General features: G+C 38.7%; 1 protein-coding gene and 1 pseudogene across 13 annotated transcripts in view; both read left to right on the forward strand.

Annotated features, from left to right (window-relative positions):
* Positions 1 to 13,626, forward strand: part of LRCH3 (leucine rich repeats and calponin homology domain containing 3) — a 112,953-nt gene that overhangs the window by 79,859 nt on the left and 19,468 nt on the right. For 2 of the 13 annotated variants that reach the window (XM_059687556.1, XM_059687561.1), the window contains exons 11-17: positions 676 to 897; positions 2,461 to 2,506; positions 3,268 to 3,417; positions 6,943 to 6,993; positions 7,944 to 8,033; positions 8,184 to 8,237; positions 12,699 to 12,770. In XM_059687556.1, the coding sequence (XP_059543539.1) occupies positions 676 to 897; positions 2,461 to 2,506; positions 3,268 to 3,417; positions 6,943 to 6,993; positions 7,944 to 8,033; positions 8,184 to 8,237; positions 12,699 to 12,770 (685 nt within the window). The remainder of the gene's footprint in view (positions 1 to 675; positions 898 to 2,460; positions 2,507 to 3,267; positions 3,418 to 6,942; positions 6,994 to 7,943; positions 8,034 to 8,183; positions 8,238 to 12,698; positions 12,771 to 13,626) is intronic. The other 11 variants (XM_059687568.1, XM_059687567.1, XM_059687557.1 and 8 more) reach the window with 10 other exon arrangements.
* On the forward strand, positions 9,317 to 10,256 carry LOC132231842 (large ribosomal subunit protein eL33-like; annotated as a pseudogene).

The following is a 13,626-nucleotide window of genomic DNA, read 5'->3' on the forward strand; positions in this document are numbered from 1 at the left end:
CAGGATTTCCTTGGTTCTTTGCTTTGAATCTCACAAGGCTGAATCAAGGTATTGCCTGGCCTGGATTCTTATCTGGAGACCCTGGGGGAGAATTCCCTTCTGGGATTATACAGGTTGTTGGCAGAATTCATTTCTGTGCAATTACAGACAAAGGTCCATTGCCTGGTTGTCTATCTGCTGGGAGTCATTTTCAGCTTCTAGAGTCCACCCACCTTTCTTAGTTCATGGCTTTTTCTATATCAAGCCAGCAGTGGTGGACCAAATCCTTCTCACGTTTTGAATCTCTCTGATTTCCCTTTCTGCTGTATTGCCTTCCTCTTCTTTTAAGGGTCCATATGATTTTATTAGGCCCACATGGGTAATCTCCCCATTTTAGGTCAGCTGATAAGTAAGTTTAATTTCATCTGCAAAGTCCTTTCGATGTGTAATGTGTTCACTGTAGTAACATCAGATGTGGGGATCATAGGGGCCAAAAAATCTGTCTATTAAATTTTAATACAGAGTTTCTATTTTTACTTATTTTTATAATCTGTGAACTCTTTATTTTCATGGCACTTCAGCAGTGTATTCTAAAATACTATTTTATTCAACATTTTAGTTGTTTCCGTTGGAAGAATCATTCAGAGAATCATTCACAGTGCTAGAAACTGAAGCCATGATTATATTCATCCACAGGGGATTGGTCCCAGGACCACTTCGGATTCCAAAATGTGCAAGTCTGAGTTTGCTCTCCATATCCCCGGGTTCCACATTGGGAGATTCAACCAATCATGGATTTAAAATGTTGGTTGAGCCTGGCCATTGTGGCTCAGTGGTTGAACGTCGACCCATGAACCAAGAGGTCACCAGTTCGATTCCTGGTCAGGACACATGCCTGGGTTGCAGGCTTGATCCCCGGTAGGGGATGTGCAGGAGGCAGCCAATTAATGATTCTCTCTCATCATTAATGTTTCTATCTCTCCCTCTCCCCTCCTCTCTGAAATAAATAAAAATATACATATTTTTTAAAAGTTACTTGCAGATTTTTAACTGTGCAAGGGGGTGAGGGTTGATGTTCCTAACTGCCACATTGTTCTAGTGTCAACTGTACTTCATTTTTTCAATTAGATATTTGCTCAGTATCTACGTGCTACTTCTATGTGCCAAGTACTTTTCTAGGTATTTGGGAAAAGCTGTAAACTTTAGTCAAAGTTCCCATACTCATCGCGCTTATCTGCAAATAGACTTGATAATTAGAACCTACAAAACAATATCACCTCTAACTACTGTCAACTTCAGGCTACCAAGACCTGTCTTAACCAAAATATCAGTCCTCCAGTTACACTCTAAGGAATTAAGTCCGTTTAACAAACTGCCCGTTAGTCATTGCTGAAAAGAAAGTTGCTTACTTTCTCCTCCCAATTGCCCTTCCCACCCCTTACCCTCCATGTACATTGCTCCCACCTCCCCCTTCCACACACACATAGAACGTACCCACCTGAAGAATAATAAAGGTAGGGGGATAGATTATGATAAATTGTTAAGTATTTTATAGTTATTTGCCAAGATGGATTAAATAAGTGTAAAGTTAAAACTAACAAAAATTATCATTTTTGAAAGTGTTTTACTTATTATCTAAATGTCATTTCAGTTCAGGAGAGGTGATAGTATCATGCTTAGTCTTGTAAACTTTATTAATTTCTATTGGAAGCAATATAGAATTAAAAAACATTTGGCTAATAATCATAGTGTAAAATTTCAGGTCCTAAATGTCAAAAAGTCACTGTTGCAACATTGTTAATTTTAAAGACACAGATGAGTAACCGACTTGAAACACCAAGTCCAGTTCAGGAAAAAGATAAATACCAAACTGTAAGAATTAACACTGATAAAACTGAGAGGCAAGTTTTACTATTTTTTAAGCATTAAATCAGGTTTCATCATTTTCTTGAAAATAAAAACCAAGAGTGTCTTTACGTTTGCTCTTAAAATTGCTTCATCAATTGAAAATGGGAGTCGGAGTTCTTTGCAAGTACAGTTACCAGGTTCTGTAGTATTCCAGATTTCTGTTGATAAATGACTTTGTATATAAAACGATCTCCATTTATATGTATCTTGTTTCAATCAAGGTAGTAAAGAAGATAACATTTATGCTGTAAAAAAATGATACTGTTTGAAAGTGATCTCAAATAATTGTATTATCAGCATTGGCTGATCACAGACAGTTGTTAGCTGTCTATAACTTGATCAATGATATCATCACGTGAAACATGAGTTGGAGACATCAGGTACTCCTGTAGCTTAATTTAATGACTTGGGCTCAAGTTTACAAAATTTATTTAGCCTTTAAGTGCTCACTATACAGTTTGCCTGTTGATTGATAGAAAGCTACATTAACAATGAAGTTTCACTTGTCTTTTATATATCTGTCTCTCTTATCAAAGAGGGTTTTTTCTTTCTCTTTTTTCTTTTATGGATCAGGGTTCCAGTTGGGCCATCTACTTCACTGTCACCAAGTCACAATCAGGTAAAAAAATGTTCTGTTTTAGTTTTTATTGTTTTTAAACTAAGATGGTTTTCTTTTTTTTAATACTTAAGTTACTATTAATTGTCAGATATCTGTGAACCTCACTACCTGTCTCCTCAGTCATACAGTTAATATAATATGTACACCTGATACTTGCTAACAGTGTTTTTAGATATCAGACAGAAAATAAAAATCTTTATCCACATGATGGCTTTATCCTATATAATAAAAGGCTAATATGCAAATAGACCAAACAGTGGAATGACCAGTCACTATGATGCGCACTGACCACCAGGGGGCAGACATTCAACGCAGAAGCTGCCCCCTGGTGGTCAGTGCACTCCCACAGGGGGAGCACCGCTCAGCCAGAAGCCGGGCTCATGGCTGGGGAGCGCAGCAGTGGTGGCTGGAGCTTCTCCCTCCTCCAGGGCAGCACTAAAGACTCCTCGGCGGATGCCTGCCTGCCAGTGTGGGGAGTAGGCCTGAACCGGCAGCTGGACATCCCCTGAGGGGTCCTGGACTGCGAGAGGGTGCAAGTGGGCTGAGGGGGACCCCCCACCCCCAGTGCACGAATGTCGTGCATCGGGCCTCTAGCAGTACATATAAGAACACAGTGCAAAATGAGAAAAAAAAAATAGCAATAAACACATTTAAAGAAATGCTAGGTGACTGCAAAGTAAAAGTTGGTTCAGTAGTAGTTCCCTAAATGGATAAGTTGGTCTTTATCCCCACTTGCATATGCAAACTGATTTTTGTTTCAGCTATCACATACAGACTTAGAACTTCCTCAGAGAAGAGAACAGTTAGTAGAGCGCACTAGGAGAGAGGCACAGCTTGCTGCCCTACAGTATGAGGAGGAGAAAATAAGGACCAAGCAGATTCAGAGAGATGCTGTCCTGGACTTTGTCAAAGTGAGTCCTTTGAATTCATTTAATGATATTCCTAAAGTTTCTTAGAAGTGTTTATTTGTTTTGCTGAGGCTATCAGTTTTTGTTGTCTTAATTAAAAGGCCGACTTTTTTCCCCTCATATAAGGAATCTTGAGTAAATAGTGTAATTGTCTCCTTTTGGTGATTAGATTAATTGTCCTCATGTAGATAGGCCTGAGGACAATAAGAAGTTATGATCTTGCCCTAACCGGTTTGGCTCAGTGGATAGAGCGTCGGCCTGCGGACTGAAAGGTCCCAAGTTCAATTCCGGTCAAGGGCATGTACCTTGGTTGCGGGCACATCCCCAGTAGGAGGTGTGCAGGAGGCAGCTGATCAATGTTTCTCTCTCTTCGATGTTTCTAACTCTCTATCCCTCTCCCTTCCTCTCTGTAAAAAATCAAGAAAATATATATTTTTAAAAAGTTATGATCTTGCTCTTCTTGCTCTTAGGACAGCAGTCTCTTCCTCTTAATTAGCAATCACTTTATTATCCAGCTGCCATTCTCTCAATCTCTAGTACATTAGTTATGAAAATGAAAGTGCCATGCAAATATAAACTGTTGTTATCTAACCTATCTCTAACTTCCTCACTATACTGAATACCAAAAATTTGTGAGATTCACAGGTCCCTTTAGAGTGATCTTTGATTCCTCCCTTTCTGTTCTCTCCATACCTACTCAATTAACAATCCTGTTAATACTTCTTCTTCTTCCCCCCCCCCCCAACATTTTATAGCCTCTGTAGTTGCTTCTAAACCTGGTTCATTTTTTGCCTGTATTGCTTAAGTCTTCCTATTCTGAAATCACCTTGGATTTTTTTTCATAATTGTGTATTTTCGTTCGTTTAGTATATGTCTCTCCCATTTTCTATAAATTTCATGAAGACAAGGGACTATGTCTGTCCTGTTTATTCACTGCTATATCCCTAGATCTGAGCAAGTCTAAGCCTGTAGTAAAGCTCAATAAATATTTGTTAAATGAATGATTGAATGAATGAATCACTTGTGTCCTCCTAAAGTTTTCTCTCCTGTTTCTTAACTCTAGCCAAAGCCCATCTAAGATCTTTAAGTATCATCTCAGCAGTTCTCAACCTGTGGGTCGCGACCCCTTTGGCAGTCGAATGACCCTTTCACAGGGGTCGCCTAAGACCATCCTGCATATCAGATATTTACATTACGATTCATAATAATAGCAACATTACAGTTATGAAGTAGCAACGAAAATAATGTTATGGTTGGGTCACAACATGAGGAACTGTATTTAAAGGGCCAGAAGGTTGAGAACCACTGATCTACATGATAAATTTTTTTATTTTTATTGATTTCAGAGAGGAAGGGAGAGGGAGAGAGAGATAGAAACATCAATGATGAGAGAGAATCATTGACTGGCTGCCTTCTGCATGCCCCCTACTGGGGATCGAGCCCGCAACCCAGGCATGTGCCCGGACTGGACTTGAACCCAAGACCCTTTAGTCTGCAGGCCGACACTCTATCCACTGAGCCAAACCGGCTAGGGCTTTCTTTTTTCTTTTTTTTCTTTTTTCAAATGTATCAGCCTATGATGATGATTAATCTCTCATGCTCGAGAGGATGATAATTTGCCTAAGGTTAAATGCTCAGCTAGTATGTGGCAGAGGAAGGATTCTAATCAAGACAGGCTGAAGAGAAAATGGGAATAAGGTTGAAAAAGAAAGTTTCTTTAAAAAAGAGACAAGCTGGCTCCACACCCTACTCTATGACCAAAATAATAATGGCTAACTCAATACTATCTCCTGACTGCTGTTCTGTGCATTATTTTTGATATTTTTTTGTTAATTTTGAGAGAGAGAGAAACATCACTGTGAGAGCAAAACATCCATGGGCAGCCTTCTGCATGCTCCCTACTGGGGATCAAGCCTGCAACCCAGGCATGTGCCCTGACTGGGAATCGAACCTGTGACTTCTTGGTGCATGGGACAACATTCAACCAACCGAGCCACACTGGCCAGGCTATGCTTGACTCTTGGAAAGTTACTCAACCATTTTGTGCCTTTAGTTTCTTCATACTGTCAGGGCCAGCCTGACAGGTTGAGCCGGGTTGAGGTAGGGAAGTGGGAATTGATAAAAGAGAAAGACAGGAGAGCGGGATCGGGAGGACTGCAGCTCAATCGAGGAACTGCAGCAAGTTTATTAACCACGCAATGCTTTTTATACACAAGACACTGAATAGGAGGTCTGTCAAGAGGAATGTATTCTTTGTTCCTCTTAATCTCTAAGGGAGGGACAGAGCGGAAGGACAAGTTCTCGGTACAGCAAATCTCAGTAAATAGTTACAGACTTCTTGGTAAGCCATGAAAGGCTGTTCTCAGTCTACAAAGGTTGCTCTCATTCTACTGATAACCGCCACCCAAACAAGTCTGGGAAAACTGTGTGGGTAAGGGTCCCAGCCTTGCTAGCCCCTTCAGGTGCAAGGACCATGTCCGCTTACACCCGGTCTCCAATATCATACATGTAACATTTAACTGTTAAATATTAATTATTTCAGAATTACAGATAGATCTAATACTTTTACTACTATGGTGAGCGCTACACACCCTACCATCACAGTGGATTTTAAAAATTATAAGAGAGATTTCAAGAGAAGCATCATTACGCTTGTACATAAATGTGTAGTGAATGTTGACTAAATCATTGAAGATGAGTGGGGGAGGGAGATTTTGAGGCTAAAAATGATGGTTTTAATAGGAGTCCAGCATTATGAAAAGAATGTAGGATTTGGAGTCAGAAGACATAAATGCAAATCTCACTTATGCTACTTAAAACTTTGCAGCCTTGCATATGTCACATAACCTCTCTTATCTTCAATTTTCTCATCTCTAAATGATTATGATGTTTGTTTATCTCACAGAATAAAGAGAAGAATCTCTTGAGAGATACTGTACATAAGAACACATTGTAAAGCACTGGCTATACAGATGTTATAATATTTTTATTTGACATAATAACAGAAATTAGCAAATTGGGGAAAAGTGTCAGTTGGTTTGGAAAATTGTGAGTTTGTTTTTGGATGTATTGAACATGAGATGAGAGTGGGGTTTCCAAATAGAGTTGTGTCCTCAGGCAGTTGAAATGCAAATGTGAAATTTGCTGATGGTTGAGAGCTCAAGCTGTTAGCATTAGAGTGATTTCTAAGCCATTAGAGAAAAAGAATGATTTCAGTAGGAGAACATAGTGAGAGATCACTATTTTGTGAATGTTTGTATGCATGTGTATATTAAAAACATAGTTTTAAAATTTTCTATGTATAGATGTTTATAGACATGAAAATACTGTTTGTCATTTTATTGTCTTTCCTCATTTCAGTTGTAAGCTATTTCAGGGAAAGAGCAGTATCTTCTAACCAGTAAATCTAGAAAAATGTTATACATAAGAAATACCGAATATGATTATTTTAGTAAATATAATTTATAATTTCTAGTGTTCCAGCTTCTAACCAGTTTCCCTTTTTTGGGGGGGGTTGGGGGTTTGTAGCAGAAAACATCACACAGTCCACAAAAACAGCAACACCCCTTAGATGGTGAGGTAAGTCTTTATAATCACCTTTATTTTTGAATTTTTTATTGCAATGGAAATGAAATGTTTGGCATGTGCTTTCAGTGATCAAAATATTGCTATTTTCTCTCTTTCCCTCACAAAATTCTTTTCATTGGATAGAAGAAAACACAAGCCAGGGAGTTTATCAGAATCTGTAGATCAGAAGGTTTTAAAACTATACCCATCCATCTGGAGATTATTTATTTCCTTCCCTATCCCCACCAGAGGTATCATCTTCCTCATCCACTTTCTTTTTTTTCTTTTTTTTAATATATTTTATTGATTTATTAGAGAGAGGAAGGGAGAGGGATAGAGTTAGAAACATCGATGAGAGAGAAACATCAATCAGCCGCCTCCTGCACACCCCCCACTGGGGATGTGCCCGAAACCAAGGTACATGTCCTTTACCGGAATTGAACCTGGGACCCTTCAGTCCGCAGGCTGACGCTCTATCCACTGAGCCAAACCGGTTAGGGCCTCATCCACTTTCGAAGCATATCACGTAGTGGGAGTTCCAGAGTGGGATCTGGCATGGCTGAATGGTGTCAGTATTAAAAAAAGACTCCACATAGTATTTTCAACTTCATTGCTCATTTCCTAAGCATGTATGTTATTGATTATACTTGTACACTTGTACACATTAGTTAACACACTCTGCCTTTTTCCCCTACATTTTCTTCTTTGATGGTCATTCTGGAGAATTCATTATCTAAAAATTAAAGTTTTTCAGGAATATAACAGTGCTAAAATTCTCAATTATGTTTTATCTGAGAAAGGTAATAAAGAGATACCTAAACTAGATATCATGACTCTTGAGTTGATTGTTTTTATTTGTCACTGGCTCACTCACTGACAAATTCTTCATGTTACTGCTCCATCTATACTTCAGCTTTCTCTTCTGTGAACAAAGAATAATCCCTGTTCCCTCTTTGCTTTAGAAAGTTTATAGGCAAGTAAGATCATATTTGAAGTTGTTTAACCTCTTTGGAAGAAAATCATTACTCAAAATCAACTTACTAGCTCTTATGGTATGTGAATCAAAATGATATTGAATGCGGTCCTATATGTTAGCATCTTCACAGTTATGTCTTAATATGGCTCTTTGCTTGTGTATTTGTGAAATATGTCACGTGTTTGCAGTTTGTTTTGACATTGCTTCATTTTTTCCACCTCTCCAGTGTCCCTTCCCATCCAGAAGGTCTCAACATACTGATGATAGTGCCTTGTTAGTGGTAAGAGCCTTGCACAAAATGGAGTTTTAAATTGCTGTATCTAGAGATTGGACAATAGCGATTGTATTTTTCATTCAGAAATAATCTCAATATCATAAAACATGATGGGCATCATTATTCAATGCTTTACAAAATAGCTTGAACTGTTTGCCTACATTACTATTCATGATTTATCCAGTGGTCGGTGTTCTGCAGCTATGATTAAAATATCTTTGTTAATGTTGCAAACATAAACCATTTACATTGAGAACCATATTATCTTTGTATGTGTGTTGGGAGTTTTTTAAATATCATTTCTAATTCCAGGTGCACTTACTTTATTAATAATTAATTTAACTCATGAGTCACCTGTATGTTAAATGGGTTTCTTTACTCCATGATGCTAATTATACAGCTGTGTATTTGGCATCCTATTTTATCATTTCTCTTAAGCTACTGAAAATCCCAAACTTGAAAAAATTACATCTCCATGCCCATTTTTACATTCAAGGGAAGCATTAACTTGGAATGCAATCTACTGATCTTTTTTAACACTGGTTTACTTTTATTGGCTGTTTCATCAGCCAAAAAGCAATATATTATGAGAACTTTATTGAAAGTTTAACTTTTATCAGCCTTGAAAGGTAATTCTAACCATTTACATATTGCTTTTCCCATCATGTTTTATGTTATTTTTTTCACAGTATTATTGAAAGGTAGCAGTTCAAAAATCTGCTGTCTATATCAACTCCTGTCTTATGTGTTAGTAACTGCTGCCATTGTGCATACTACTGCATGAACTGCATACTTCAGCATGAGAGTCCTACTATGTTAACTTCCATTGTCTGTTCAAATTTCTGTGTGTTCTGCAATCATCATTTCCTTTGAGAGAGATAAAGCACATTTTAACTGGGCAGTTTTATAGATAAATATAACCACCAACTTCTGAGTTTTAGTGGAAATTAATTGGCATGAGAAGCAACTAATAATTTAAATTAATGCAGAGATATTGAGAGCCTTTGATGATTCAGACAGCTTACCAGAATTATCTCATTCTCTGCTCACAGCAACCTTAAGGTTAATTTATCACCATTTTACAAATGATTCCTGAGGCACAGAATGTGTCTTGTCCAGAATGTAACTTGTCCAAGGTCACATAGCTAGTAAGTGCCAGGCTGGGTTTAAGTCTAGAATTGGCTGACTTGAGAACCTGCATTAAACACCATGCTGTATTGCCTCCCATACTATAATTGAAAACAATTTTGGAAACCAAAGATAAGATTTAAGGACACATATAGTAATATAAGTCTGAGTGTCCAGACTTTTGCCAAGAAAAAAGTGGAATTTGAAACAATACAATCCCCTTAGCATGAAATTTGAAATGGCCTTCAGCCATTTCAATATACTTGTATTTTAGTTATCAGTATTCATGTCTCCCCTAAATGAGATGGCCTTTACTCTTTCTCCCATCTTGGAGCCTAAGAAGGCCTGCTTGGAACTGAGCTTCTACAGCGAGAAGTGATTGGAGGCTGTGATCCAAGGCCATTTTCGCTGGCCATGAGTGGGTTCTCCGGAACCAGAGGGCCTGTACTGCTCTTCTTAAAATTTAAGGTGTTTATGCCTGAGGTGAAACTGAATGCTGTCTAGGCAAGAGATGTACTTACGTGTATAAACTAAGAACAACACAGTGACTCCTGGTGGCAAACCGAACAAAACCAAAGTAATCTGGGGAAAGGTAACTCATGCTCATGGAAACAGTGGCATGGTTGGATCTAAATTCCAAAGCAACCTCCTTGCTAAAGCCATTGGACACAGAATCTGTGTCATGCTGTACCCCTCAAGGATTTAAACTTATTGAAGAGCAAATAAATAAAATGGATTTGTTCTCTTGTTAAAAAGGGGGGGAGGGGGGCGCCAAGGGCCATGTCTCACGTATTTTTGTGTGCCAGATAGTGTCCAACACTGCAAAAAAAGTCACATTTTATTTTTTTATTTTTAAAATATATTTTTTATTGATTTCATAGAGGAAGGAAGGAGAGAGAGAGAAACATCAGTGAGGAAAGAGAATCATTGATCTGCCTCCTGCATGCCCCCCACTGGGGATAAGTATTAGTAATATTTAATGTCAGTTGTACTAACATTCTCTTGGGGCTGCTCTTCAGGTTTCTGTTGCTTTCATCTGTGTCCCATCTGCATCTATATCCCATCTCTAGATACTTTCTCTTCCCTCCACTCCTTTTTTCCTTCTTTGCCAAAATAATGGCTTTTAGCCCTTTTACATTTGAAATTGACAGTAATTCCAGTACATTTGTGGTAGTGTCACCAACAGAGGTATGCATGACGCCAAAAGTGGTAAAAAATTATAAATTTATTAGGTTATCTGGAAACCAGATGGGCTAAGCCCCAAAATGGCACCAGAACCCAGGGACCGGGAGTCAGAGGTTTTTAAAAATTCTAGGCGGGCTTTTTTGGCTGGGAATTCTCTGGGCAGGTCCAGATCCTAGGCAAGTCAGAGGGTAAAGTTACTGGTCTTAGCAGATGGAATGTGGTCTAAACGAAAGGGAATATCGGTTGGGAAATGATCTAAAGGTCAGTTTCCCAGGGGAGGGGATATCGACTCAATTATTTGATCAGACCTAACAGTTTGATTATAAGGAGGCCCAGGAAATCTCAACAGGTAAAGTATACACATTGTATTACTGTTGTTCTTTGGTACATTTCTTCACTTTTTTCTGCCTTAAGATAAATTATGTTGTACTGTATGCTACATGCTTTGGGGTGAGGGAAGACATTGCTATCAACTCTCATTAAAAATAGTTGTATTTATTTTACTGACCACCTACACACCTTTTTTCTAAACACCCACATGTGTTCTTGTTCATCTGTCCCCTGGTTCAGATATTTGTGTTCCTAATTTAAATTTCTTAAAATTATTCAACTAATAAAGTCTTTAATATCATTCAGCCTTTGGCATTTTGTTGTTTTAATTAATAGATAGTCTTATCCAACCCCCTTTGTGAAAGTCCTGTCTTCTCTGATTTCCATCCACGACCAAATGAAAAAATTGTCATGTTTTGAGCAGCTTTTATCTGTAATCAAAATTATGTACAACAAATACTAACACTTACTATCTCTAATTAGTTACATGTAGAGTGGTGAATGGAAAAAGGATTTAAAGAAAAGAACTTGCTCAGAGGTAGAAATGAAATGCTGGTTCATCCTTAAGGTGTGGTGCAGAATTCTCATGTTCTGTCTTCTCACATCAGAACTATTAAATATAATACATATAATTTGGATTAATTTTGAAAAAATGTTCTTCCATGCTGGTTCTGCTCAATTATTTATTTATTTTTTTATATTTTATTGATTTTTCACAGAGAGGAAGGGAGAGGGATAGAGAGTTGGAAACATCGATGAGAGAGAAACATCGATCAGCTGCCTCCTGCACACCCCCTACTGGGGATGTGTCCACAACCAAGGTACATGCCCTTGACCGGAATCGAACCTGGGACCTTTCAGTCTGCAGGCTGATGCTCCATCTACTGAGCCAAACCAGTTAGGGCTGGTTCTGCTCAATTAGAATGAGCTCTTTGACTGGACTTTTTTTCTTCTGTCATAGGAACACACAGGACTCATTAGTTTTAAGGCTATTTTGCTAAAATAACCACACATGATGCTCTCTTTTATTTCTAAACTAGAGGCCCAGCGCATGGATTCATGCACCAACGGGATCCCTTGGCCGGGCCTGCATGGATCCGGCCAAAACCAGCTCTCTGACATTCCCCAAGGGGTCCCGGATTGTGAGAGGGCCCAGGCCAGGCCGAGGGACCCCACCAGTGCACACATCTGCGTACCAGGCCTCTAGTGTGCATATAAGATCTTTGGTTAATCTCTTCCTACCCTCCCCCCTTCCCTCTGAGATTCATCAGTCTGTCCCATGTTTTCATGCCTGTGCTTTCTACTCCTGCGTTGAGTGTCTGTGCCCTAATGGTTCGTGTGTGTCATAGCTACTGGTCAAATGGTTAGCTGGTCGATTAGGCTTTTATATATATAAATAGGGTTACCCCACCCCCAATATTCTTTCTGTACTAGTAATAGCTTAGTAAACCATTTGAAAGTTTGTAAATGACCTTTCCTTTTCTAATTTTACTGACCAGATCTGCTTGCCTGTCTTTTTTTTTTTTTTTTTTTAAGATTTTTTAAAATTGATTTTTAGAGGGAAGGGAAGGAAGAGAGAGAAACATCAATGTGAGAGTAAGACATGGATGGATTGGCTGCCTCCTGCACGACCCCCACCCCCCCCCACCCCCACTGGAGATCTAGCCTGCAACTGGGGCATGTGCCCTGACAGGATTCAGACCAGCAACCTTTGGTTCATCAGATGATGCCTAACCAAATGAGCCACACTGGCCAGGGCCTGCCTGACATTTTGCTAACATAAATCCTGCCTTCTGTTTCTTCTCTTTCTCTTTTGAAATTTAGTTGCTGTCAGGGTTGAAGCAAGTGGGCTGTGCTGGTACCCTGCCTCACTCTTCTGCCTTCACACCTCTTAAGGTATCTTTTGTTACTGTAATTTACCAGGAACTTTGGGGTGGTGGTATGTAGTGGAGTCTTAACTTTTCCAGTGGATTGGTCTAACAGCAAGCAGTCGAGCGTCTAGGATTACATGAAATGTACCTAAGTTATAAAACTATTTGAGTTTAACATTAATTTCACTTAAAGTTTTGTGAAAGTTTTATCATACCAGAAACAGTCATAAAGCCTGTGTTAATTCTTTATAAATGTCATTCTCATTTTCTTATCAGTGGTTTTTCTTTTGTCATGAGTTATTTTATTTTGACTAATATCAAATTTACTCTGATACTAATGTACATGCAAAGTAATTTGAGTTCCAGACCTCAAACTGTTACTGCCAAAACCCTCTACAGTGGCCCTAGGAGATCTATTTTGGTAAATAGTTTTGTTGCTACACAGCCATTTGTTTGTGTTATCTGTGGCTGCTTTTGTGCTCAGCAGCATATATGGAATAGTTGTGATGGACCTCATCTAACCTGGAAACCTAAATAAAGAACCTGTAGTATATTATTTTTTAAAGGCCCATAGGGATGGTAATTCCATCTTTGTTATCATATGATACATAAGATACGATTAATAATCCTCACTGTCTGTCCTCCTGTGGTTTACGCTTATTTCTTTCCAGAGTGGAGATTTTTCTAGTAAATAACAGTCTTCAAATATTCTTATTTTTATTTTTTTATTGATTTTTTACAGAGAGGAAAGGAGAGAGATAGAAAGTTAGAAACATCGATGAGAGAGAAACATCGATCAGCTGCCTCCGTACTGGAGATGTGCCCGCAACCAAGGTACATGCCCTTGACCAGAATCGAACCCGGGACCTTTCAGTCCGCAG

Source organism: Myotis daubentonii, chromosome 3, assembly GCF_963259705.1.
Source record: "Myotis daubentonii chromosome 3, mMyoDau2.1, whole genome shotgun sequence".
NCBI lineage: Eukaryota > Metazoa > Chordata > Mammalia > Chiroptera > Vespertilionidae > Myotis > Myotis daubentonii.